The sequence below is a fragment of the Oncorhynchus keta genome, chromosome 9 (genome assembly GCF_023373465.1).
Source record: "Oncorhynchus keta strain PuntledgeMale-10-30-2019 chromosome 9, Oket_V2, whole genome shotgun sequence".
Lineage (NCBI taxonomy): Eukaryota > Metazoa > Chordata > Actinopteri > Salmoniformes > Salmonidae > Oncorhynchus > Oncorhynchus keta.
Window position 1 is genome coordinate 24,552,506 of NC_068429.1, and position 25,669 is coordinate 24,578,174.

Below are 25,669 nucleotides of genomic sequence, written 5' to 3' on the forward strand. Positions count from 1 at the left end.
ACACATAGTCATGAACTGTGGAATAGAATACAGGACACAGAACCATATAAAATCTCACTGGAGAGAATGTAGCCAGAAGTGTAACATGTTTCCTCTCCAAGGGACAGACATGCTCTCTAGACTCTGGACCTAAGCCATGTGTATGTGGGTGTGTGTGCCAGGGAGGAAGCTGCTCTCTGCTGCTGTGATTGATAGAGCGACCGTACTGACCAATCCTCTCTTCCCACCATTAATCATACAGACACATCTGGTGGAGTGAATGTTTCCTCTGCAGTCAACAGCTGAACCTATCCTCGCTCTGTTTCTCTCCCATCACACAGTCTTTCACCTCTCCTTCATTCAGCCCTGAAGTCCTGGCTGATCAGTTCAGCATGTGCTCTCTTCTCTCTCCCTCTTTTCTTTCTCATTCAAAAACACGCCATTGAAGTTTTGTAATGCCATTTTCTTTATTACAATACCTTTAATAAAGGCATTCTCTGTAAAGGCAGGTAGACTTCCATTGGAGATAAGTGAATTTGCCACTGTTTTAAAACCATGGCATTATCATTTACATTATCATTAACCTCAACATAACACTGTAGTGTCCATAGAGTCCAGACAAGAGAGTGATACTGAAGGCAAGCCCTGACTGACTAACACTGCTGCTATATTAGCTTATTAAAACACATAGCATCATAGCCACTTCTTTCCTCTGATTCTAACACATTGCATCATATCCACACCTCTCTTAGATGTCATTTCAATGACAGGGATAAAAACAAGCTACCATGTACAAAATAAAAATACTGGAAATATGTATTCATATTAACAATTCGTAATATACTGTATTTACAAAAGAACAACATTTTTCCTTGGTATCAATTTCCTTTATATATCCTGTATGGTTTGCTCAGCAAAGCAGCAGCATGTTTCATAATATGGCGATGAAGATCAATAATGTGTAGCAGCCTTCTCTTCCTCCTCCTGCTCCTGGGAGAGTCTCCCTACATTAAAGGGATAGTTCACCCAAATAAAAAAATACACATTGGTTTCCTTGCCCTGTAAGCAGTCTATGACCCTGTAAGCAGTCTATGGACAATGTTTGACAGCAATCCATGCATTGGTTTAGGTTCCCTTGCACTGTTTTAGCATTTGTGGCACATATCCAATTCAAGTCATGGAACTGATATTATACTTTTTTGCACATTATGTCCAAATTATCCAAAAGTATTTTAAATTGATTGTGAAGCTCAACAAAGTCACTTAGATGTTTTGTCCATGGGTGACAAATGCTAATATCAGTCCCATGACTTGAATGGGATATGTGTCACAAATACTAAAATGTTAGCATGTGAAAATAGTGCCACGGAAAATAAACCAAAGCATGGATTGCTCTCATACATTGTCTCATACCTTGCTTATAGTTTAAGAAAACCTCCAGGTAGCCTAGTGGTTAGAGCGTTGGGCCAGTAACCAGAAGGTTGCAAGATTGAATCCCCGAGCTGACAAGGTACAAATGTGTCGTTCTGCCCCTGAGCAAGGCAGTTGGTTCCTGTTCCCTGGCTGCCGTGGATGTCGATTAAGTCATCCCCCGCACCTCTCTGATTCAGAGGGGTTGGGTTAAATGCGGAAGACACATTTCAGTTGAAGGCATTCAGTTGGACAACTGCCTAGGTATCCCCCTTTCCCAATGTGTCATTTGGGTGAACTATCCCTTTAATAGTTCAGTATAGTCCTGGGGAGGAGGAGAGAAGAGTTCATATTTGTGCAAACTCTATTTCATGTCTTATGACTGTTATAACCCTCCATGTGTCTGTCTTTTCCATTGTCTTTATCTGTGGATAAAGAGGGAGGTGGATAGGTTAAGGTGTACAGGCGGGGCAGTGTTTTTAGATCAGCGTAGGCTGTGTCCGTGGGGGTACGTCAGGGTAGATGCTGTGGTGATCGTAGGCTAGGATGGAGGTTCAAGACGGGGTTCTGGAAGGTTTGTGGTGTGTGTAGGCCAGGGTGGAGGTATGAGAGGGGGTCCTAGAGGAGGTGTGCTGGGTGGAGGTCCAGGATGGGCTCAGCGGAGAGTACTCTGCTCCGTGAGTCGTCTCCCTGGAGAAGACAGAGTCAGAGGAGCTGCTGGTGTCTGGACCCAATGGAGAATACTGGACCACAGGGAGGGACAGATTCAAATACTCCTAGAGAGAGTTGAGGGAGGGAGGGAGGACACATTCAGGGGAATAATTCAAATGATACGAAAATGACACTGTTTGTGTGTGTGCGCACGTGAATGTGTTTGTTTACCTGGTTGGTCATGAGTGAGAGTGTGCGGTCCAGATCCTCTACCAGCTGTTGGAAGGTTGGTCTGTGAGATGGAACAGCGTGCCAGCAGTCTCTCATCATGATATACCTGAGAGCACACACCACAGTGTTACAACAGAGCGTGTGTTTGTATTACTCTACTTGCGAGGACATTCTTACAGTATACTTGTGTTTTTTTGTGTGTGTGTGTACTCACAGCTCCTCTGTGCAGGCGGCTGGCCTGTCCATACGATGTCCCTCCTTCAGCAGTTTGAACAGCTCCTCTACAGGGACCCCTGGGTAGGGAGATCCTCCTAGAGTAAAGATCTCCCACAGCAACACCCCAAACGACCACCTACAACAGAATTCAATACAATCAACATCACTTTCTCAGGGACAGTTATTGCTGGGCTTGAAAGTAAACCTACAGGCACATAACAACAGGATGGATAGCACAACACCACAGAATGTATATTAGGAGTTAGGAGTGTGACTTACACATCACTCTGGTGTGTGTAGATGCGGTCGAACAGAGCCTCTGGAGCCATCCACTTCACTGGCAGGCGACCCTGGGAGGAAAACAAGGGGTTAAACCACGAGGAAAACAAGGGGTTAAACCACGTGTTAAACTCATTCCACAGAGGGCTAAATGTCTGCAGGTTTTCGCTCCACCCTTGTACTTGATTGATTAATTAAGCTGACTAATTAGTAAGAAACTCCCCTCACCTGGTTATCTAATGCTTTTGTCTAGGTTTTAATTGAAAAACTCATTCCCTCCGTGGAATGAGTTTGCCACCCCTGGGTTAAAACATCTATATGTACGTCTGTGTCTGAATTTCAGTCGTCTACTCGCTCCACTGTGATCATGTTACTTACATTGGTGGTCTTCTTGTAGTAGTCTATGTGGTGGATGTCTCTGGCCAAACCAAAGTCTGCTATCTTCATCACATTGTCCTCTGTCACCAACACGTTCCTGGCTGCTAGGTCTCTGTGGATACACTACAGAAAAAAATGTGATTGATTAATTTATTGGTTGACTGATTTACACTAATGCCCAGTAAAGGAGAGGTAGAGTAAGATAAAATAATAGATTCAGATGAAGAGAATGAAACACCAAAAGAAGAGAGAGAGGGAGAGAGACAGACAGACAATAACACTGGTCTCTTCTCTGACCTTCTGTAAGGCGAGGTATGCCATGCCCCTGGCCACCTGGTAGGCAGCAGACACCAGCTCCCTGACCTCTACGCTGTCCAGGGGGGCCTGGGTTGGCCCAGACCAGTACTCCAGATCCACAGGCCTCCGACAACGCAGGTACTCCCTCAGGTTGCCCTGAGATGCATACTCTACCACCACGTAGAGAGGGCCTGGAGAGAGAGGGAAGGGTTATAATAAACAATGTGGTGTTCCCCAAGGTTCAGAGCTTGGACCCCTGCTGTTATTTTCACCCCTTGGTACTGTGGCCATTGTACTCATCTGTGCAAATAAAATGCTATTTCGCTCACACGCACACACATACACACACAAGCACACAAACACACACAGCACCAGTATTACCATCCTGTGTGCAGGCTCCCAGCAGGTTGATTATGTTTTTGTGTTTCCCGATCATCTTCATCATCTCCATTTCAGCGATCAGATCACTCAGGTCCTTCTCTGTGGCGTCCGCTACACAGGAAACAGGATGTGACATCAAATCAATATCAACCAATACAAACACTGTTTTTCAGTTTATTTTAAATGATCTCCTTAAATATTGGGAATATATTTCAGGAAGTAGTTTTATGTACCTTTGAGCATCTTGACGGCAACCTTGGTGAGACGAGAGGGTTTTTCTCTGTCCAGACCTGCAGCCTCTGCTAGCACAACCTGACCAAAACAACCTTCACCCAGTGGCTTCCCCAGAGACAGCCTAGAACACAGACATGCAAGGCTATGAATGTCCTGTGCATGGAGGTTATGAATCTCCTTGGTTACGTTATGAGTACCGTGTGCAGATGATGTAAGCAATATGTAGGGTTATGTATGCCGATATTATAGATTGGGTATTCTCTATGCAGGGATATAAGCCCTCTAGTACCTGTCTCGTGACAGCTCCCAGAGTGGGTCTGCGGGCAGCTCATACACTGACACGCCAACCAGGGTGGGCGTGGCTCCACTGGAAAGGCGGTACGGTCTGACCAGACACACCCCCGACTGTAGAGAGGAGGAGGAGTCTACTGACACCTTGAGAAAGAGAAGGGGAGGTAGTGAGAGAGGATATACTGTAATAAGAGTTAGCCTGCTGAACTAAAGCCTATGGATTAGCTCAGGAAAAAAAGTATTCACATCTCAGGCAAAGGTTACCCATCACACGATCATGGGGCACTAGTGTGTGTGTGTGTTACCTGTCTGTGTAGGGGAATGCTCTTGGCCAGTTTGTGAACGGCCAGCTGGCTGCTGAAGTTGCTCTTCTTCGGGGAGCAGCGTAGTCGGCAGGCGGTCACTACGGCGACCATGAACATGATGATGAAAAAACCGACGCAGTAGATGAAGATCTCCAGGTAGGCCTGAGATGGTACAGGGGAGGGGGGCAGATCTGGAGGAGAGGGAGTGAAGTGGGATAAATTCATAACATTTTTTACATAGTTTTTCTTCTTCTTCCATTTTAAGTGCAAATATACAAAGCACATTGGGCTGCAAAGGTTTGTACACAAGTGTACCTTTGATCACACTGAGCCAGGCAGAGTGGTGAGAGAGTCCTATAGAGTTTCCTGCCAGACAGGTGTACTCTCCTTCATCCTCCACAGACACGTTCCTCAGAGTAAACACCTCCATCTCCCTGTCTGTGTTGTTAAACCCTGCAGTCTGAGAGAGAAAGAGAGATTTTGTGACATAACCCTCGTCAATACAGTGTGCGTTAACCTTCAGAATGTGTACATATATATGTGTGTGTGTGTGTGTGTGTGTACCTTCAGTACGCGTACGTAAGGCAGTCCATCTGGTCCCACTCTGCTGCCATTAATGGTGATGCGTTTGAGCCACTGGATGTGGGGCTGAGGGTCGCTGAACACTCGACAAACAAACTCCACGTCGCTACCAACCATGGCCGTACGATTAGCTGGCAGGCCTGCCTGGAGGATGGGCCTGTGAGGGGAACGTTCTAGAATACACAGAAAACATCAATGCAATGTGAGTGATACAAAAACACTAACATACACACTCCCACCACTCAAGGCACACATAACAAAAGTAAACACACACAATATATATATAGTACCAGTCAAAAGTTTGGACACACCACCACTGCAGAATGCTGTGGTAGCCATGCTGGTTAAGTGTGCCTTGAATTCCAAAGAAATCACAGACAGTTTAACCAGCAAAGCACCACCTACACCATCACACCTCCTACTCCATGCTTCACGGTGGGAACTACACATGCGGAGATCATCTACTCTGCGTCTCACAAAGACATGGAGGTTGGAACCAAAAATCTCTAATTTGGACTCATCAAACCAAAAGACAGATTTCCACCGGTCTAACGTCCATTGCTCGTGTTTCTTGGCCCAAGCAAGTCTCTTCTTGTTATTGGTGTCCTTTAGCAGTGGTTCTTTGCAGCAATTTGACCATGGCCTGACTCATGCAGTCTCCTCTGAACAGTTGATGTTTAGATGTGTCTGTTACTTGAACTCTATAATACGGACTTGGTCTTTACCAAACAGGGCTATCTTCTGTATACCAACACTACCTTGTCACAACACAACTGATTGTCTCAAACGCATTAAGAAGGAAAGACATTTCACAAATGACCTTTTAACAAGGCACACCTGTTAATTGAAATGCATTCCAGGTGACTACTTCATGAAGCTGGTTGAGAAAATGCAAAGAGTGTGCAAATCAAGGCAAGGGGTGGCTACTTTGAAGAAACGCAAATATATTTTGATAGGTTTAACACTTATGGTTACTACATGATTCCATGTGTGCTATTTCATAGTTTTGATGTCTTAACTATTATTCTACAATGACCACTGGATGTCATAAGGTGAATGCACCAATTTGTAAGTCGCTCTGGATAAGAGCGTCTGCTAAATGACTTAAATGTAAATGTAGAAAATAGTAAAAATAAAGAAAAACCCTGGAATGACTACGTGTGTCCAAACTTTTGACTGGTACTGTATTTATATGCACACATACTGACTGACCCACTACGTCCAGCTGGTAGGTGTGTGTAAGGCTGCCGTGCTTGTTCTCCACCAGACAGGTGTAGTTGCCTTTATCAGACGGAACCACTGACTCCATTATTATTGTCCACATGTGGTCCCGGAGCTGAAAGAGGGAGACAGCGAGAGAGGAAGAGCGTGAGAGAAAGAGGCAAAGGAGTGAAAACGTGAGAAGAGCCATGAAAAATACACATTTTGTGTTGTGTTAGTAATTTAATTTTGGCAAAGTAGAAATAACATGTGTTCTCCAAGGTTCAGTGCTTGGACCCCTGCTGTTGTCTTTTTACACGGTATCCCTTGGTACTGTAATATTCGTTTTTAAGGTATGCTATTTACTCTCTGACTTACAGGCTCAATGCATCCATTTTTATTTCAATATCAAATAAAGAAATATTGTGTAACGCACCTTACTGTGATTGTTTTTTTAGTTGTTTTTTTTATAGCAAGAGCCATTTCTGAAGCAAGAATTTTGCTAAGACTGTCTAGGATTGGTTTGAGTGGGGAGGAGAACACTGAAAACTAGCTGTTATTGGCAGAGAGGTTTGGAACTAACTAATTTATCACCTGGTGATGTCACCAGGCACGACAAAACTCCATCCCACCAAAACAGGCTGAAATTTCAGGCAGTCTTCTCACAAAGTTCTTACACTAAAAGGGCATTCATATAATTTTCACAATATTATTCCAACCTCATAGTGTGGAAATACAGTTGAGGTCAGAAGTTTACATACACTTAGGATGGCATCATTAAAACTAGTTTTTCAACCAGTCCACAAATTTCTTGTTAACAAACTATAGTTTTGGCAAGTCGGTTAGGACATTACTTTGTGCATGACACAAGTAATTTTTCCAACAATTGTTCACTGACAGATTATTTCACTGTATCACAATTCCTGTGGGTCAGAAGTTTACATACACTAAGTTCACTGTACCTTTAAACAGGTTGGGAAATTCCAGAAAATTATGTCATGGCTTTAGAGGCTTCTGATAGGCTAATTGACATCATTTGAGTCAATTGGAGGTGTACCTGGGGATGTATTTCAAGGCCTACCTTCAAACTCAGTGCCTCTTTGCTTGCCATCATGGGAAAATCAAAAGAAATCAGCCAAGACCTCAGAAAAAAAATTGTAGACCTCCACAAGTCTGGTTCATCCTTGGGTGCAATTTCCAAACGCCTGAAGGTAACACGTTCATCTGTACAAACAATAGTATGCAAGTATAAACACCATGGGATCACGCAATTGTACTTTAGTACGAAATGTGCACATCAATCCCATAACAACAATAAAGGACCTTGTGAAGATGCTGGAGGAAACCGGTACAAAAGTATCTACATCCACAGTAAAATGAGTCCTATATCAACATAACGTGAAAGGCTACTCAGCAAGGAAGAAGCCACTGCTCCAAAACTGCCATAAAAAAGCCAAACTATGGTTTGCAACTGCACATGGGGACAAAGATCGTACTTTTTGGAGAAATGTCCTCTGGTCTGATGAAACAAAAATAGAACTGTTTGGCCATAATGACCATCGTTATGTTTGGAGGAAAAAGGTGGATGCTTGCAAGCCGAAGAACACCATCCCAACCATGAAGCACGAGGGTGGCAGCATCATGTCGTGGGGGTGCTTTGCTGCAGGAGGGACTGGCGCACTTCACAAAATAGATGGCATTTTGAGGATGGAAAATTATGTGGCTGTATTGAAGCAACATCTCAAGACATCAGTAAGAAAAACAAGTTAAAGCTTGGTCGCAAATGGGTCTTCCAAATGTACACTGACCCCAAGCATACTTCCAAAGTTGTGGCAAAATGGCTCAAGGACAACAAAGTCAAGGTATTGGAGTGGCCATCGCAAAGCCCTGACCTCAATCCCATAGAGAATTTGTGGGCAGAACTGAAAAAGCGTAGCAAGGAGGCCTACAAACCTGACTCGGTTACACCAGCTCTGTCAGGAGCAATGGGCCAAAATTCACTCAAATTATTGTCGGAAGCTTGTGGAAGGCTACCCGAAACGTTTTACCCAAATTAAACAATTTAAAGGCAATGCTACCTAAAACTAATTGAGTGTATGTAAACTTCTGATGAAAGAAATAAAAGCTGAAATAAATAATTCTCTCAACTATTATTCTGACTTTTCACATTATTAAAATAAAGTGGTGATCCTAACTGACCTAAGACAGGGAATTTTCTACTGGGATTAAATGTCAGGAATTGTGAAAAACTGAGTTTAAATGTATTTGGCTAAGGTGTCTGTAAACTTCTGACTTCAACTGTATATACACTGAGTGTATAACACATTAAGAACACCTTCCTAATATTGGGTTGCAATTGTTGTCTCATCTATATTGATTGAAGTGGATTTAACAAGTGACATCAATAAGCAATCATAGCTTTCACCTGGAATCACTTGGTCAGTCTTTGTCATGGAAAGAGGAGGTGTCCGTAATGTTTTGTACACTCCGTGTATAAAACACAGGACAATCACGTTTCTGGCTGTACTGGGGCTTTGACAGATTATACACAACTCAGACAACACAGTATGAAGCAGAGGGCTGTATAAAAAACACATACCTTGAAGCCTCCAATGCGCTGGTCTTTCCTGAACTCTTTCCCATTCCTGTACCACCGCAAAGTTGGTGTGGGATTACCAGTCGCCTGGCAACGAAATTTAACAGTCTTACTGGCAGGAACGGCATGGAGCCTCTTCTCCATCTTGTCTGGAGTCGCCCACTGAGGAGCCATCACTAGAGAGAGGGTATTTATATTTCACATTTTTGATTCAATATCAATCTTTCTTCAGTTGGTTTGGCTAGTAACTACTTTTTCAGACCAATAAAAGGGGAGAGAAAGGAAAGTGGCAGGGAAAGAGGTCAGAAGAAGGAGCTTACATTGGAGCTTTTGATTGTTGGATAGTTTATTTTCCTCTGAAGAAGACTCATCATCATCATCTTCGTCCTCAGAAGATGCCAGCATGTCAGCTATGGAGAGAGAAGAAAACGTAAACCAAAAATAGAAACCAGTGTGTGTGTGTTTAAACAGGAAGAGCTGAGGCAGGGTTACTCTGTGGGGGTCTGGGATGCTCCTGCTGAGTGAAAAGGGAAACGGCTTAAAGATTAACCGTTCACATTTTTACCCCTTTAAGCTGCCACACACACACACACACACACACACACACACACACACACACACACACACACACACACACACACATATCCCCTGTTGCTCCCTAACCCCCAGCTCAGAGATAAACAAACACACTAATAATCACCACCTTCATTCTGACAAATGGTTGTGAACAAAGGGTGAGGAGGGATGTGAGGGTGAGTTGGGAGAGAGGAGGGAAAAGCAGCAGGTTTCAGATCTTTAATGGGTCCTGTTTGAATACGTTGAATGAGAAAAAGCCTACTTCCTTCTACCATTAGACACAGTCGGCTCAGGTTCCATTCCACAGCATTCACAGATCCGGCCACATCCGATCAGTGATTACTATAAGCATGGATATTTACTGCCACACATCCCTTTTCACCTCTCATCAGGATTACTGATTACTATACAATATATTGGTAACTCAGGACATGTTCTGCCACAGATTCAATACCTCCCAACCTCTCAGCAGGACCTACACCAGAAAAGCAGCATTTCTCCTCTAATCTCCAGATATTAGGTCCATAATCAGCATCACCACAGACTGACACAGACCATCCCTGAATTCAAGCTCCCAACCTCACTACATTATGTATGTAATCTACAGGGAGAGGTCTACAGAGACTGCATTATGGGAGGTCTTGAATACAGCATGTCTGTCATCTAGAGGGAGAGGTCTACAGAGACTGCATTATGGGAGGTCTTGAATACAGCATGTCTGTCATCTAGAGGGAGAGGTCTACAGAGACTGCATTATGGGAGGTCTTGAATACTGCCTGCTCATAGCAGGGGGAACATTCTCAATGAGAGGTTGTCAAAAATAGACAGAGAGAGCGTGAAAGAGAAAGAGAGAGCGGGGAAGCGAGAGAGCGACAGAGAGAGGGGATAAAGACAAAAAGAGAAAAAAAATTACTGAAAAAAAAGAAAGGAATCCACTAAAAGAGAAAAAAGCAGGGGGAGTTGGTTGAAGTCCAAAAACATAAACCTTTATTTGAACGAAGCAACGAGAAGGAGAGAAGGATATGGGAAATTGGGAGCAGACTTTGTTTATGGAAAAAGAGTTTGCGGCACAAAAGTTACATTTAGGTGTTTTTGACTAAGAGAGAAAAACAAGAATTTATGGGTTACAAAACAACAGTATTACACACACACACTCTCAGCTGGATACCAGATGGCTGGAAGCGAAACACACACATAGACACGCATGCGCGTACAAACACACGCACACAACACAGGGTGTTAGGGTTGGTCAGGATGGTTGTGATTACAGTACTCGCCAATACAAATAAAACCATCTCCTTTCAGACGGCATTCATCCTTTCCTACCAAAACTAGCATTTCTGTTCCACCTCCAACCAGCTGTGTGTGTGTGCTCATGTATGTATGCGTGCGTGTGTGGACACGATATGTAAACCATTGCACCATGAAAAATCACTGTAAACATCCTCAGCTTTAAACTAAATGGACAAACCCTGAAGAGCTTCTTTCTAGCTCAATATAGAATCTCCCCCACCCCATACACACATCCATAAATGTAAGTGTATGTTCTGTTTTCTCGAGCTCAGAATAGAGACCCACTACTAACGGAACAGTTCCAGATCGCACTGACTCTGTTCTGCTATTGAACCACCATGGTAGCAGCCTGAACCCAGAACCCTCAGCCTGAACCTAGAACCTTCAGCCTGAACCTAGAACCCTCAGCCTGAACCCAGAACCCCTAGCCTGAACCCAGAACCCTCAGCCTGAACCTAGAACCCTCAGCCTGAACCTAGAACCCTCAGCCTGAACCTAGAACCCTCAGCCTGAACCCAGAACCCTCAGCCTGAACCCAGAACCTTCAGCCTGAACCTAGAACCCTCAGCCTGAACCTAGAACCCTCAGCCTGAACCCAGAACCCTCAGCCTAGCCTGAACCTAGAACCCCTAGCCTGAACCCAGAACCCTCAGCCTGAACCTAGAACCCTCAGCCTGTAAACAGAACCCCTAGCCTGAAAACAGAACACTCAGCCTGAACCCAGAACACTCAGCCTGAACCTAGAACCCTCAGCCTGAACCCAGAACCCTCAGCCTAAACCCTCAGAACCCCCTCAGCCTAAACCTAGAACCCCCTAGCCTGAACCCAGAACCCTCAGCCTGAACCCAGAACCCAGAACCTCAGCCTGAACCTAGAACCCTCAGCCTGAACCTAGAACCCTCAGCCTGAACCTAGAACCCCTAGCCTGAACCCAGAACCCTCAGCCTGAACCCAGAACCCTCAGCCTGAACCCAGAACCCCAGCCTGAGCCTGAACCTAGAACCCTAGCCTGAACCTAGAACCCCTAGCCTGAACCCAGAACCCCTAGCCTGAACCCAGAACCCTCAGCCTGAACCCAGAACCCAGTCAGCCTGAACCCAGAACCCTCAGCCTGAACCCCTCTAGCCTGAACCCAGAACCCTCAGCCTGAACCCAGAACCCTCAGCCTGAACCCAGAACCCTCAGCCTGAACCTAGAACACTCAGCCTGAACCCAGAACACTCAGCCTGAACCCAGAACACTCAGCCTGAACCCAGAACCCCCCTAGCCTGAACCTAGAACCCAGCCTGAACCTGAACCCAGAACCCTCAGCCTGAACCCAGAACCCTCAGCCTGAACCTAGAACCCTCAGCCTGAACCCAGAACCCTAGCCTGAACCCAGAACCCTCAGCCTGAACCCAGAACCCTCAGCCTGAACCCAGAACCCTCAGCCTGAACCTAGAACCCCTAGCCTGAACCTAGAACCCTAGCCTGAACCCAGAACCCTCAGCCTGAACCTAGAACCCTCAGCCTGAAACAGAACCCCTAGCCTGAACCCAGAACCCTCAGCCTGAACCCAGAACACTCAGCCTGAACCCAGAACCCTCAGCCTGAACCCAGAACCCTCAGCCTAAACCTTCAGCCTGAACCTAGAACCCTAGCCTGAACCCAGAACCCTCAGCCTGAACCCAGAACCCTCAGCCTGAACCCAGAACCCTCAGCCTGAACCCAGAACCCTCAGCCTGAACCTAGAACCTGAACCCAGAACCCTCAGCCTGAACCCAGAACCCTCAGCCTGAACCCAGAACCCAGCCTAGAACCTGAACCCAGAACCCTCAGCCTGAACCCAGAACCCTCAGCCTGAACCCAGAACCCTCAGCCTGAACCCAGAACCCTCAGCCTGAACCCAGAACCCTCAGCCTGAACCCAGAACCCTCAGCCTGAACCTAGAACCCCTAGCCTGAACCCAGAACCCCTAGCCTGAACCCAGAACCCTCAGCCTGAACCCAGAACCATCAGCCTGAATCTAGAACCCTCAGCCTGAACCCAGAACCCCTAGCCTGAACCTATAACCTCTAGCCTGAACCCAGAACCCCTAGCCTGAACCTAGAACCCTCAGCCTGAACCTAGAACCCCTAGCCTGAACCCAGAACCCTCAGCCTGAACCCAGAACCCTCAGCCTGAACCCAGAACCCTCAGCCTGAACCCAGAACCCTCAGCCTGAACCCAGAACCCTCAGCCTGAACCTAGAACCCTCAGCCTGAACCTAGAACCCCTAGCCTGAACCCAGAACCCTCAGCCTGAACCCAGAACCCTCAGCCTGAACCCAGAACCCTCAGCCTGAACCCAGAACCCTCAGCCTGAACCCAGAACCCTCAGCCTGAACCCAGAACCCTCAGCCTGAACCCAGAACACTCAGCCTGAACCCAGAACACTCAGCCTGAACCCAGAACACTCAGCCTGAACCCAGAACACTCAGCCTGAACCCAGAACACTCAGCCTGAACCCAGAACCCTCAGCCTAAACCCTCAGCCTGAACCTAGAACCCTAGCCTGAAACCAGAACCCTCAGCCTGAACCCAGAACACTCAGCCTGAACCCAGAACCCTCAGCCTGAACCCAGACCCCAGAACCCTCAGCCTGAACCTGGAAACCTCAGCCTGAACCTAGAACCCCTAGCCTGAAACCGGAACCCTCAGCCTGAACCCAGAACCCTCAGCCTGAACCCAGAACCCTCAGCCTGAACCCAGAACCCTCAGCCTGAACCCTCAGCCTGAACCCAGAACCCTCAGCCTGAACCCAGAACCCTCAGCCTAAACCCTCAGCCTGAAACTAGAACCCTCAGCCTGAACCCAGAACCCTCAGCCTGAACCCAGAACCCTCAGCCTGAACCCAGAACCCTCAGCCTGAACCCAGAACCCCTAGCCTGAAACCAGAACCCTCAGCCTGAACCCAGAACCCTCAGCCTGAACCCAGAACCCTCAGCCTGAACCCAGAACCCTCAGCCTGAACCCAGAACCCTCAGCCTGAACCCTCAGCCTTAACCTAGAACCCTCAGCCTGAACCCAGAACCCTCAGCCTGAACCTAGAACCCCTAGCCTGAAACCAGAACCCTCAGCCTGAACCCAGAACCCATAACCCTCAGCCTGAACCTAGAACCCTCAGCCTGAGGGATTAAAAGAGATTAAATAACAAAGAGGAAAAGAAGGCTCACAAGCGAGTACACACACACACACACACACACACACACACACACACACACACACACACACACACACACACACACACACACACACACACACACACACACACACACACACACACACACACACACACACACACACAGCTAATGAGACGTAGCCCTGCCTGTCAACTACAACCGAGAGAGCACAAGCAAGAAAGAAAGAGAATTTAAGATCTTTATGTGGCCCATGTCTCTTACCTGTGTCGCTGACGTGGGCAGCAGCTGGTCTGGACTGGGTCAGGGGAGAGTAAATCAGTAGAACCAGCAGTGACCAAAGGAGCAGCAGAGTCGAGCGGGACAACAACATACTGGCACTGGTATAGGTTAACTGGTGCAGTACTGGAATGGTAGGGGCTACTGGTACAGGGCAGGCTGAAGAGGGCGCTTAAATGTATCAGCCTACAACCATCAACTCTTCAGGTGGGGAACTGTAAGAGGAAAAAAAGAGAGGGACATTCATGAACATGTTAAAGACAAGACAAGGCATTTTATGAAAATAATTGGCAAGAAAAGGATGTGACACTGCTACCCTGTCTAGAGCCCGTCCGATATATCAGGTCACCAATACTATCAGCCGATAACCAATATTTAATAAATAGGATGAAAAAAGGGAATCTCATGCTTATATGAACACTTGTCATTATTGTCACAATGTATGAAATCAATATTTGAAGCACAATTATTGGACAATTGCTCTTTTGGATGGCAATTTATGAGAACTTAGTGTGGAAAATGTATATCAGTATCGGTAAGTTTGTCCCCCCCAAAATCGGAATCGGATCCGAAAAACATATGGGTCAGGCTCTAACGGGTCAGCCCATGCTCGCAGGAGGACATTGGTAGAGACTGTGACACATGCGCTGGTGTCTCATTTCACAGATCTCAGATGAGAACTCCGCTTCCAACACTCCTCACACTACAACATCTTTCGACGCTTGTCCAATAAGCTCACCTGTCACATATTAATGCCCATCAAACGTTCCAAAACAAAGCTGTGTTTTATCACAGTTTTGTTATGCCTCCCCCTAAAGGCATCAGCATGCTTCGGTTTGGCTGGCGCCTAGCCAAGTGCTGAATGAGTGTGCTCGCATACTCCCTTAAAAGTCATTAAGCAGCAGTAGTACTGTTTGTCCATCTTGAGACGCCGTAGCCAGTATACACTTCCTCAAAATAATCAGACTTCATCAATGGTAACTCAAGAATTCTGTCATTCATTTAGAAGTATTTCTCAATTAAACAATTAGCATGAAAATTATTAATCTCTGGTTGAATGACAAACACTTGATTGAAGAATCCCTACTGTTGACCAATCACCGACAAAGGGGCGTAGACTTCGGCCACAGACTTCGGCTTTCCTCGAGAAAAATGTTTGTGTACAAGATCAGCCACAAAAACCTTACCGAATACCAAAACGAACAAGAACGTCATGATTAATATATGCACAAACTATTTGATGGGAAGCATGTGGAGATTGGGGACACCTTAACCCGCACCCCCAGCCCAAACACCATATGCCCCCCAGTCCGCCTGCCAGTGCCACAGTGTTAAAGTCTCATTGAGAAGATGGATCTGGTGTTTAGGTGTTATGAGATTGCTTCAGACCACAAACAAACACTGACGTAGAGAGACTAACACCCAGGAGAGCTGTAAACATATTCTATAATACATCATCTCCCTTCTCATTAAATACTGTTGTAGAGTCAGAAACATGTTGAACAGCTTGACGGTACATTAACATTACTGAAACTTGGACACTACTGTAGCTGGCAGCTAGGGATGGTGTGGGCATTACTGAGGGTTACTCTGTCCTTCAGAACTGGCAGCCAGTGTGCGTGTGGTTGTGCGTGTCAGGGTGATGACCCAGAGTGGGAGATATGTAACAGTAAAGAGTAGAGTGGCAGGTTTATGAAGATGTCATTAATGCCCTTGATTTACACCACACACAGAGAATTTACCCTCGTTGACACCGCCCGTAACTCAACCTCACACCACACTAACGTAAAGAGTCTCTTAAATTGATGAGTTTGTTTGCAGATTTATGAGTTTTATGGTGGAGAGTCTCCATCGTACTGCTGGCTGGCTGACAGCAGAGCCCAGCACAGAAACAGCTAGGCAGACAGTCTTCTTATTACATACTGTAGGTGAGAGAGAGAATGAGGGAGAGTAAGAGAGAGACAGCGTATGTAGGCTTTTGCTCCAGCTCTACCCCCCCCTCAAAATCATCACAGACACAATTAGAACAGAAATAAGACCACTTTCTCCCGACCCTAGCCTTGCTGTGTGGCTTCTTTAACTTCTAAAAGGAACTTCAGAGAAAGGAAACAGCAGATAACAGTAACTTTGACATCCATTTCAGCAATTTAACAGACGGTCTTATACAAAGAGTTGCTTTGAACCAGAGCAGGGTAGAAAACCCCTACAAATGATGATCATTGCAAGTAAAACCTTCCAAAATAGCTTCAAGTCCAGTGCTAGTTGTTTTCTGAGCTGTTATTCTGCAGATGCTGTTGGTTTAAACTAGAAGCCACCGGGTCAGCTTGCTGGTTCTGTGTATAGCTTAGAATGACTCAGGGAGGTTGATATGATAAAAAACGGATGGTAACTATACACACACAGAGGGTGGCATATAGTCGCTAGGCCAAGAATAGAGCATCACACCAGCTCTCTATTGAGGAGAGGGCTTCAACATACCAGAAACATCTCCCTACTCCATCTTTCTCCCATGCCTTCCTCCCCATACACCCCCCAAACCCTTCAATCAGACAACTTCTAGTTCTTTTAAGATTACCCCCTCCATCAAACCCTTCAATCAGACAACTTCTAGTTCTTTTAAGATTACCCCCCCCCCTCCATCAAATCCCTTCAGTCAGACAACTTCTAGTTCTCCTAAGATTACCCCCCCCCCTCCATCAAATCCCTTCAGTCAGACAACTTTAGTTATTTTAAGATTACCCCCTCCATCAAATCCCTTCAGTCAGACAACTTCTAGTTCTTTTAAGATTACCCCCCTCCCATCAAATCCCTTCAGTCAGACAACTTCTAGTTCTTTTAAGATTACCCCCTCCATCTAATCCCTTCAGTCAGACAACTTCTAGTTCTTTTAAGATTACCCCCCCCCCCCCTCCATCAAATCCCTTCAGTCAGACAACTTCTAGTTCTTTTAAGATTACCCCCTCCATCAAATCCCTTCAGTCAGACAACTTCTAGTTCTCCTAAAATTACCCCCTCCATCTAATCCCTTCAGTCAGACAGCTTCTAGTTCTTTTAAGATTACCCCCTCCATCTAATCCCTTCAGTCAGACAACTTCTAGTTCTTTTAAGATTACCCCCCCTCCATCAAATCCTTCAATCAGACAACTTCTAGTTCTTTTAAGATTACCCCCCTCCATCAAATCCCTTCAGTCAGACAACTTCTAGTTCTCCTAAAATTACCCCCCCCCTCCATCTAATCCCTTCAGTCAGACAGCTTCTAGTTCTTTTAAAATTACCCCCCTCCATCTAATCCCTTCAGTCAGACAACTTCTAGTTCTTTTAAGATTACCCCCCCTCCATCAAATCCTTCAATCAGACAACTTCTAGTTCTTTTAAAATTACCCCCCCCACTCCATCTAATCCCTTCAGTCAGACAACTTCTAGTTCTTTTAAAATTACCCCCTCCATCTAATCCCTTCAATCAGACAACTTCTAGTTCTTTTAAGATTACCCCCCTCCATCAAATCCTTCAATCAGACAACTTCTAGTTCTTTTAAAATTACCCCCCTCCATCTAATCCCTTCAGTCAGACAACTTCTAGTTCTTTTAAGATTACCCCCCTCCATCAAATCCCTTCAGTCAGACAACTTCTAGTTCTTTTAAGATTACCCCCCCTCCATCTAATCCCTTCAGTCAGACAACTTCTAGTTATTTTAAAATTACCCCCCATCTAATCCCTTCAGTCAGACAACTTTAGTTCTTTTAAGATTACCCCCCCTCCATCAAATCCCTTCAGTCAGACAACTTCTAGTTCTTTTAAGATTACCCCCTCCATCAAATCCCTTCAGTCAGACAACTTCTAGTTCTTTTAAGATTACCCCCCTCCATCAAATCCCTTCAGTCAGACAACTTCTATTTCTCCTAAAATTACCCCCCTCCATCTAATCCCTTCAGTCAGACAGCTTCTAGTTCTTTTAAGATTACCCCCTCCATCTAATCCCTTCAGTCAGACAACTTCTAGTTATTTTAAGATTACCCCCTCCATCAAATCCTTCAATCAGACAACTTCTAGTTCTTTTAAGATTACCCTCCATCAAATCCCTTCAGTCAGACAACTTCTAGTTCTCCTAAAATTACCCCCTCCATCTAATCCCTTCAGTCAGACAGCTTCTAGTTCTTTTAAGATTACCCCCCACTCCATCTAATCCACATATGTCAGAGTCAAGGCCCGCGGGCCACATCCGGCCCAGCGAGAAGGTTTTTTACGGCCCCTGGGATGATCTTGATTTATTATTAGAACCGGCCCGCAGACCGCAGCAAGCCGGCAGCCCGCAGATCTTTTACACGCACCAATACTACATTTCCCACAATGCAACGGTGACGCACCGAGCAGTAGGCTGCTTCATTTCAATATTTATTGGCACAGCAGTTGTCAGCATCACAGTAAAATTAACTTTCAGATACCCATCAAAAATGGCAAAACGGAAGGTGGACACTGAGAACCGGGGTTTCAAACAAGGTGGGAGTCGGAGTATTTGTTCACGGAGGTAGCTGGAAAACCTGTGTGTCTTCTGTGTGGAGAAAGTGTGGCGGTACTGAAAGAGTATAATCTGAGACGACATTATGAAACGAAACACGCGGACAAAAACAAGAATATGGACATGGAACAAAGGCTACAAAAGGCAGAGGAATTAAAACGAGGCCTCAAATCTCGACAGGCTCTGTTCAAAAAAAGCCAAATCACAAGGCCAGGCTGCTGTCAAGGCCAGTTTTATTTTGGCAGAAGAGATCGCTAAATCAGCCCGGCCATTTACGGAGGGGATTTCATCAAAAACTGCATGATTAAAGTTTGTGACGAAGTTTGCCCAGAAAAAGGCAACTCTTTTTAAATGTGAGTCTGAGCAGAAACACCATTGCCGAGAGAGTAGACCAGTTGTCCATCAATCTAAAAGAGCAGCTTGTGAAAAAGGGAAAAGATTTCATTGCATATTCCTTGGCTGTGGATGAGAGCACCGACATTTCTGACATTGCCCAGTTGTCAATTTTCATCCGCGGAGTGGACTCCAGCCTAAGCGTGACAGAGGAGTTTTTGGCTTTACGTCCTATGCATGGCACAACTACGGGGCATGATTTGTATGAAGAGGTGTCAAGATGTGTAAATGAGATGGAGCTGCCTTGGGAAAAACTGCCTTGGGAAAATTTGAGCCACTTTCCCAGCTGCCAGACCATGAAAGAGAAGCTCTCTACCAGTGCGTTCCCGAGCGCACAGTTGGCTGATAAAATAGGTATGCTTGCCGCTGACTTTCGACGCCGATTTGCTGACTTTGAAGCACAAAAAGCAGGTTGGAACTGCTCGGTAACCCATTTGCTGTTGACGTGGAAAGCTCACCACCAAACCTCCAAATGGAGTTGATTGACCTCAATGCAATGATGCACTGAGGGCAAAATATGCGGCAGTGGGTGCTGCGGAGTTCGCCCGTTTCCTCCCGACACAATGCCCCAGCTGCGCATCCAGGCTGCTCAAACGTTGTCTATGTTTGGCAGCACATACCTGTGTGAACAACTGTTTTCTTTGATGAACTTGAACAAACATCACACAGAAGTCGACTTACTGCTGAACACCTCCACTCAATTCTGAGGATTTCCTCAGCTCAGAGCCTTACCCCGAACATTGATGAACTTGTGGAAAAGATGGGACACCACCAAGTATCACCCTCAACCTCAAACAAGTGAACATTACTGTGCAATCACATATTTAGAGTTTTTACTCAGTTCAAGTTTAAAAGTTAAAGTTTAATATTTGTTTTCACTGCATGTTACTTCTCCTTAAACAAAGTGTTGTTTTTGATTAATAGATTTTTGCACTTTATTTTATTGTATTTCAATCCAATTATATTTTAAAAATATTTCAGTTGAGTGGATGATAGAAAATTGCTATTATTGTTTTTTTCTTTGAAGTAAATTTAGCCCACTTTTGCTAAAATAGAAAATATAGGCTACTGATGGTGCCTTGAATACCGGTTTCTTTCATTTAATGTTCATGTTATGGGGATTTTTATATAAAGGAAATTTGTCTTTTGTGTCTGTTGAAAATTAAAGATTACTGACAGAGCCATAAGAAAATATTGCTTTATTTATCTGATCATATTGGAATATATTTGTTAGGTTTTCAGTAGGTTCAATTAGGTTCACTAGACTATATGCGTCATTTAAAAAATTTTCAATGAACATTCGAACAGTCCGGCCCTCGGCTTGTAGCTAAATTTTTTATTTGGCCCTCCGTCCATTTGACTTTGACACCCTGATCTAATCCCTTCAGTCAGACAACTTCTAGTTCTTTTAAAATTACCCCCCTCCATCTAATCCCTTCAATCAGACAACTTCTAGTTCTTTAAGATTACCCCCTCCATCAAATCCTTCAATCAGACAACTTCTAGTTCTTTTAAAATTACCCCCCACTCCATCTAATCCCTTCAGTCAGACAACTTCTAGTTATTTTAAAATTACCCCCCCATCTAATCCCTTCAGTCAGACAACTTCTAGTTATTTTAAAATTACCCCCTCCATCTAATCCCTTCAGTCAGACAACTTCTAGTTATTTTAAAATTACCCCCCCCCCCTCCATCTAATCCCTTCAGTCAGACAACTTCTAGTTATTTTAAAATTACCCCCCTCCATCTAATCCCTTCAGTCAGACAACTTCTAGTTATTTTAAAATTACCCCCATCTAATCCCTTCAGTCAGACAACTTCTAGTTATTTTAAAATTACCCCCTCCATCTAATCCCTTCAGTCAGACAACTTCTAGTTATTTTAAAATTACCCCCCTCCATCTAATCCCTTCAGTCAGACAACTTCTAGTTATTTTAAAATTACCCCCTCCATCTAATCCCTTCAGTCAGACAATTTCTAGTTATTTTAAAATTACCCCCCTCCATCTAATCCCATCAGTCAGACAACTTCTAGTTATTTTAAAATTACCCCCCTCCATCTAATCCCTTCAATCAGACAATTTCTAGTTATTTTAAAATTACCCCCCTCCATCTAATCCCTTCAGTCAGACAACTTCTAGTTATTTTAAAATTACCCCCTCCCATCTAATCCCTTCAGTCAGACAATTTCTAGTTATTTTAAAATTACCCCCCCTCCATCTAATCCCATCAGTCAGACAACTTCTAGTTATTTTAAAATTACCCCCCTCCATCTAATCCCTTCAATCAGACAATTTCTAGTTATTTTAAAATTACCCCCCCTCCATCTAATCCCTTCAGTCAGACAACTTCTAGTTATTTTAAAATTACCCCCTCCATCTAATCCCTTCAGTCAGACAACTTCTAGTTATTTTAAAATTACCCCCTCCATCTAATCCCTTCAATCAGACAACTTCTAGTTCTTTTAAAATTACCCCCTCCATCTAATCCCTTCAATCAGACAACTTCTAGTTCTTTTAAATTACCCCCCACCATCTAATCCCTTCAATCAGACAACTTCTAGTTCTTTTAAGATTACCTAATCCCTTCAATCAGACCTTCTAGTTCTTTAAGATTACCCCCTCCATCTAATCCCTTCAATCAGACAACTTCTAGTTCTTTTAAGATTACCCCCTCCATCAAATCCTTCAATCAGACAACTTCTAGTTCTTTTAAAATTACCCCCTCCATCTAATCCCTTCAGTCAGACAACTTCTAGTTATTTTAAAATTACCCCCCTCCATCTAATCCCTTCAGTCAGACAATTTCTAGTTATTTTAAAATTACCCCCCCCACTCCATCTAATCCCATCAGTCAGACAACTTCTAGTTATTTTAAAATTACCCCCCTCCATCTAATCCTTCAATCAGACAACTTCTAGTTATTTTAAAATTACCCCCCCATCTAATCCCTTCAGTCAGACAACTTCTAGTTATTTTAAAATTACCCCCCTCCATCTAATCCCTTCAGTCAGACAATTTCTAGTTATTTTAAAATTACCCCCCTCCATCTAATCCCTTCAGTCAGACAACTTCTAGTTATTTTAAAATTACCCCCCTCCATCTAATCCTTCAATCAGACAACTTCTAGTTATTTTAAAATTACCCCCTCCATCTAATCCCTTCAGTCAGACAACTTCTAGTTATTTTAAAATTACCCCCTCCATCTAATCCCTTCAGTCAGACAACTTCTAGTTATTTTAAAATTACCCCCCTCCATCTAATCCCTTCAATCAGACAACTTCTAGTTCTTTTAAAATTACCCCCTCCATCTAATCCCTTCAATCAGACAACTTCTAGTTCTTTTAAAATTACCCCCCCCACCATCTAATCCCTTCAATCAGACAACTTCTAGTTCTTTTAAGATTACCCCCTCCATCAAATCCTTCAATCAGACAACTTCTAGTTCTTTTAAAATTACCCCCTCCATCAAATCCCTTCAATCAGACAACTTCTAGTTCTTTTAAAATTACCCCCTCCATCTAATCCCTTCAGTCAGACAACTTCTAGTTATTTTAAAATTACCCCCCCCACCCATCTAATCCCTTCAGTCAGACAACTTCTAGTTATTTTAAAATTACCCCCCCTCCATCTAATCCCTTCAATCAGACAACTTCTAGTTCTTCTAAAATTATATTTTTAATTCCCCCTTCCTCTCTTTCTGGCAGATGTGACCTCTCCAGGTGTTCCATTCCAAAAGCCTTTACCTACACACCACATTCTGCCTCAGCCCTGGCCTGGTCCACCCGTCATAGTAACGCTGTCATAGTAACACACCATTTTCCTGGAAACTGGAAAACAGCTCATGGTGTGTACCTGTGTGTCAAGGGGAGCCATGGCTCAGATATGCTACCATGAAGCATCCATGAAGACATTGATTGTGCACCTATACAACCCAGCTGTAGTACTGTTACTTACAGAGGCTGAATGTCTGGAGACAGAGGACAGGTGGAGAGTAGAACAGAAAGCACACAGGTCTGCTGTAGGACTTTAATCCTCCTAACTCACTCACACTCCTGGTCAGTGACCCTGGAGTCTTCTATAGGCCTGGATAACAGCTCAGTGCCTGACCATACACCTCTATCTACCTCCCCACTCATCTCTTTATCACTCTCTCAGTCTCTATCGGTTCTATTATCTCTCTCTACTCATCTGTTTCTCCTCCCATAATGTGGTATCTGATACAGATTAGCAGCCATCACACATTCTCTCCATTCCCAAATGGCAGAGTGAGTCAGTTCTCACACTCACGTTCAGTATCTCTCTCTCACTGTTACCCTGGCGAGTAAGATTTAGATTTCCAATGTATTCATTACACAAATACACTTGAAACTGAACTCTCACACCACACCATTATTATCATCATTGTGTGTATGTGCTGACATAAACATCCAAAATGGTATTCTGATCATAATGAGCCATTTCTGGACAGATAAAAAAAACATAGGAGAATCTGGATTTAAAGTTTTTTTTTAGTTGAGCACCAGGTTTAATCTCGGTCTAGGAAACGAGCCCAATAACTTCAATGTCATGCATGGCCCACGGATCATGTGGCAACAGTACTACTGTTATTCCCATTCTACTAAGGAGTAGGTGACAGTTCGGTAGCCTAGTGGTTAGTTTTGGACTAGTAACGGAAAGGTTGCAAGGTCGAATCGCCAGCTGACAAGGTAAAAGAAGTGTCTTGTGTCTTTCTGCCCCTGAACAAGGCAGTTAGCCCACTGTTCCCAGGCCTTCATTGGAAATAAGATCATGTTCATAACTAACCTGCCTAGTTAAATAAAGGTAAAATAAAAAAAATAAACAGTTGGTTCTGCGCGTGACTCACCGGTCAAGCAGTAGCGCTGTAATGAGTCAACGAACAGCAGATATGGCGCGTGCTGCTGAATGAACAGCCGGATCTCATCAGAGTTGGAATGTCACACGCACAAGCCTCATTTACCGTAAACAGATTAAACTGATACATGTACACCCACCGCGGTCGGTGTGCCCAGTCTGCCCATTGCGGTGGCATGTGACTCGACTGACTGCTTTACGGTGTGTTCCTCAGTCAGAGAGAGACATGGGTCAAATCTTACTAGCTGGACTGTGGTTTGTAATTATGTGGTCATCTTTGTGTATATATTATACATGATTAATGAAGCCTTCATAATAAGGCATTATAAAGGTTGGAATTTATGAAATGGTTACAAATAGTTATAGTTTACGACGGCATCTACATCAGGATGATTTTCTTTTTTACTTTGTTAGGGCTAACACTGGCAGGGCCCCCTAAATTGCATAACATTCTTATAGCCTATGTAGGATAATTCCAATATGATCATGAATGGCCAGATCGGTCTATACCTACTTTATTTAAAAGTATAATTGTTTTCTCAAATGTTTACATATCACGTAGGCCAGAGCAAGCTGCAACATTGTATCCTTGACAGTGTGGACATCTAGGCTATTGGTTGCATTGAAGGTAGTGTCTCACCTGAATTTCTGATCCTTGTGCAGCTCCCCTCGAGAAGGTAGGTTAGACGTCTAAAAGAAAGTAATTAAATGTCCGATTCGATCGATGTATTTTCAACCTTAAAGTAACAACTCTCGTAAACAATGCGGTGTTTTTCCAGAGTTCAAACGCAGTGGCGCGGTGAAGCTTCGAGTAACCTTAATGGCCATTGATTTCGGAGTAGCAATGGAGCGGTCTCTCTCTATCTTCCGAGAGAAGAGGTATAAAAACACGTTCAGCACAAATACCTCACACGTAGCCTAAAGTTTTCGACCGGTTTCAGTAAAGATGTCTCTAACAGCAGCAAATCTCAAGGCATTTGACTTTACTCAATTACGTTCCTATTCTTGGAGAAAACATGTGGAAACTCCGACCATCTTCTGTATTGTCTTGCAACTGTCGGGAAAAACATTTGCAGAATACTGCAACCCGCATAGATCTATTTGCGAGGCGAATTGTCTGGCAACATTATAACGTTAGGTCATTGAATGTATTTCCGAGCGGCGAATTCCAGCTCTCTTACCTCCCCCAACCACTTCTCACCGTGTGTTGAGAGATTCTGAAGGAGACCTCCCCCTTCCCTCCTTGCCTCCTCCTTTCCTCCCCCTTCCCTCCTTGCCTCCTCCTTTCCTCCCCCTTCCCTCCTTGCCTTCTCCTTTCCTCCCCCTTCTCTCCTTTCCTCCCCCTTCTCACTCCCCTCTCCCTCTCACTTGCAGGAACTCAAAATGATTTAGCCTACACTGTAGACTTGTAGGTCTGTCACAAATAAATACAAAAGTTGGCTACTGGCTTGACTAATCTTAACACAGCATATTTTGGAAATAGACAGCCTGTTTATTTGTGTTTTGGCAACATTCTCACAAGACGTTAAATACTAGACTACTCAGCATTTGT

At 44.3% G+C, this 25,669-nt stretch overlaps 1 protein-coding gene across 5 annotated transcripts; it reads right to left on the reverse strand.

The window, feature by feature from the left end:
• Positions 1–428: 428 nt before the first annotated feature.
• Positions 429–25,393, reverse strand: LOC118374923 (fibroblast growth factor receptor 1-A-like). 5 transcript variants are annotated; one of them, XM_035761413.2, is made up of 17 exons: positions 25,319–25,393; positions 14,320–14,549; positions 9,351–9,440; positions 9,034–9,206; positions 6,447–6,570; positions 5,217–5,407; positions 4,968–5,112; positions 4,653–4,843; positions 4,346–4,491; positions 4,056–4,177; positions 3,823–3,933; positions 3,442–3,632; positions 3,145–3,267; positions 2,767–2,837; positions 2,486–2,623; positions 2,272–2,377; positions 429–2,165 (listed from the first exon to the last, which is right to left on the reverse strand). In XM_035761413.2, the coding sequence occupies exons 2-17, from the start codon at positions 14,426–14,428 to the stop codon at positions 1,944–1,946; spliced, it is 2,253 nt and encodes a 750-aa protein (XP_035617306.1). In that variant the 5' UTR covers positions 14,429–14,549; positions 25,319–25,393; the 3' UTR covers positions 429–1,943. The 5 variants fall into 5 exon arrangements, with proteins under 5 accessions (XP_035617306.1, XP_035617307.1, XP_035617305.1 ...); XM_035761414.2 differs by having other exon boundaries at positions 25,299–25,376; XM_035761412.2 differs by lacking the exon at positions 25,319–25,393 and adding an exon at positions 24,758–25,312.
• Positions 25,394–25,669: the final 276 nt, after the last annotated feature.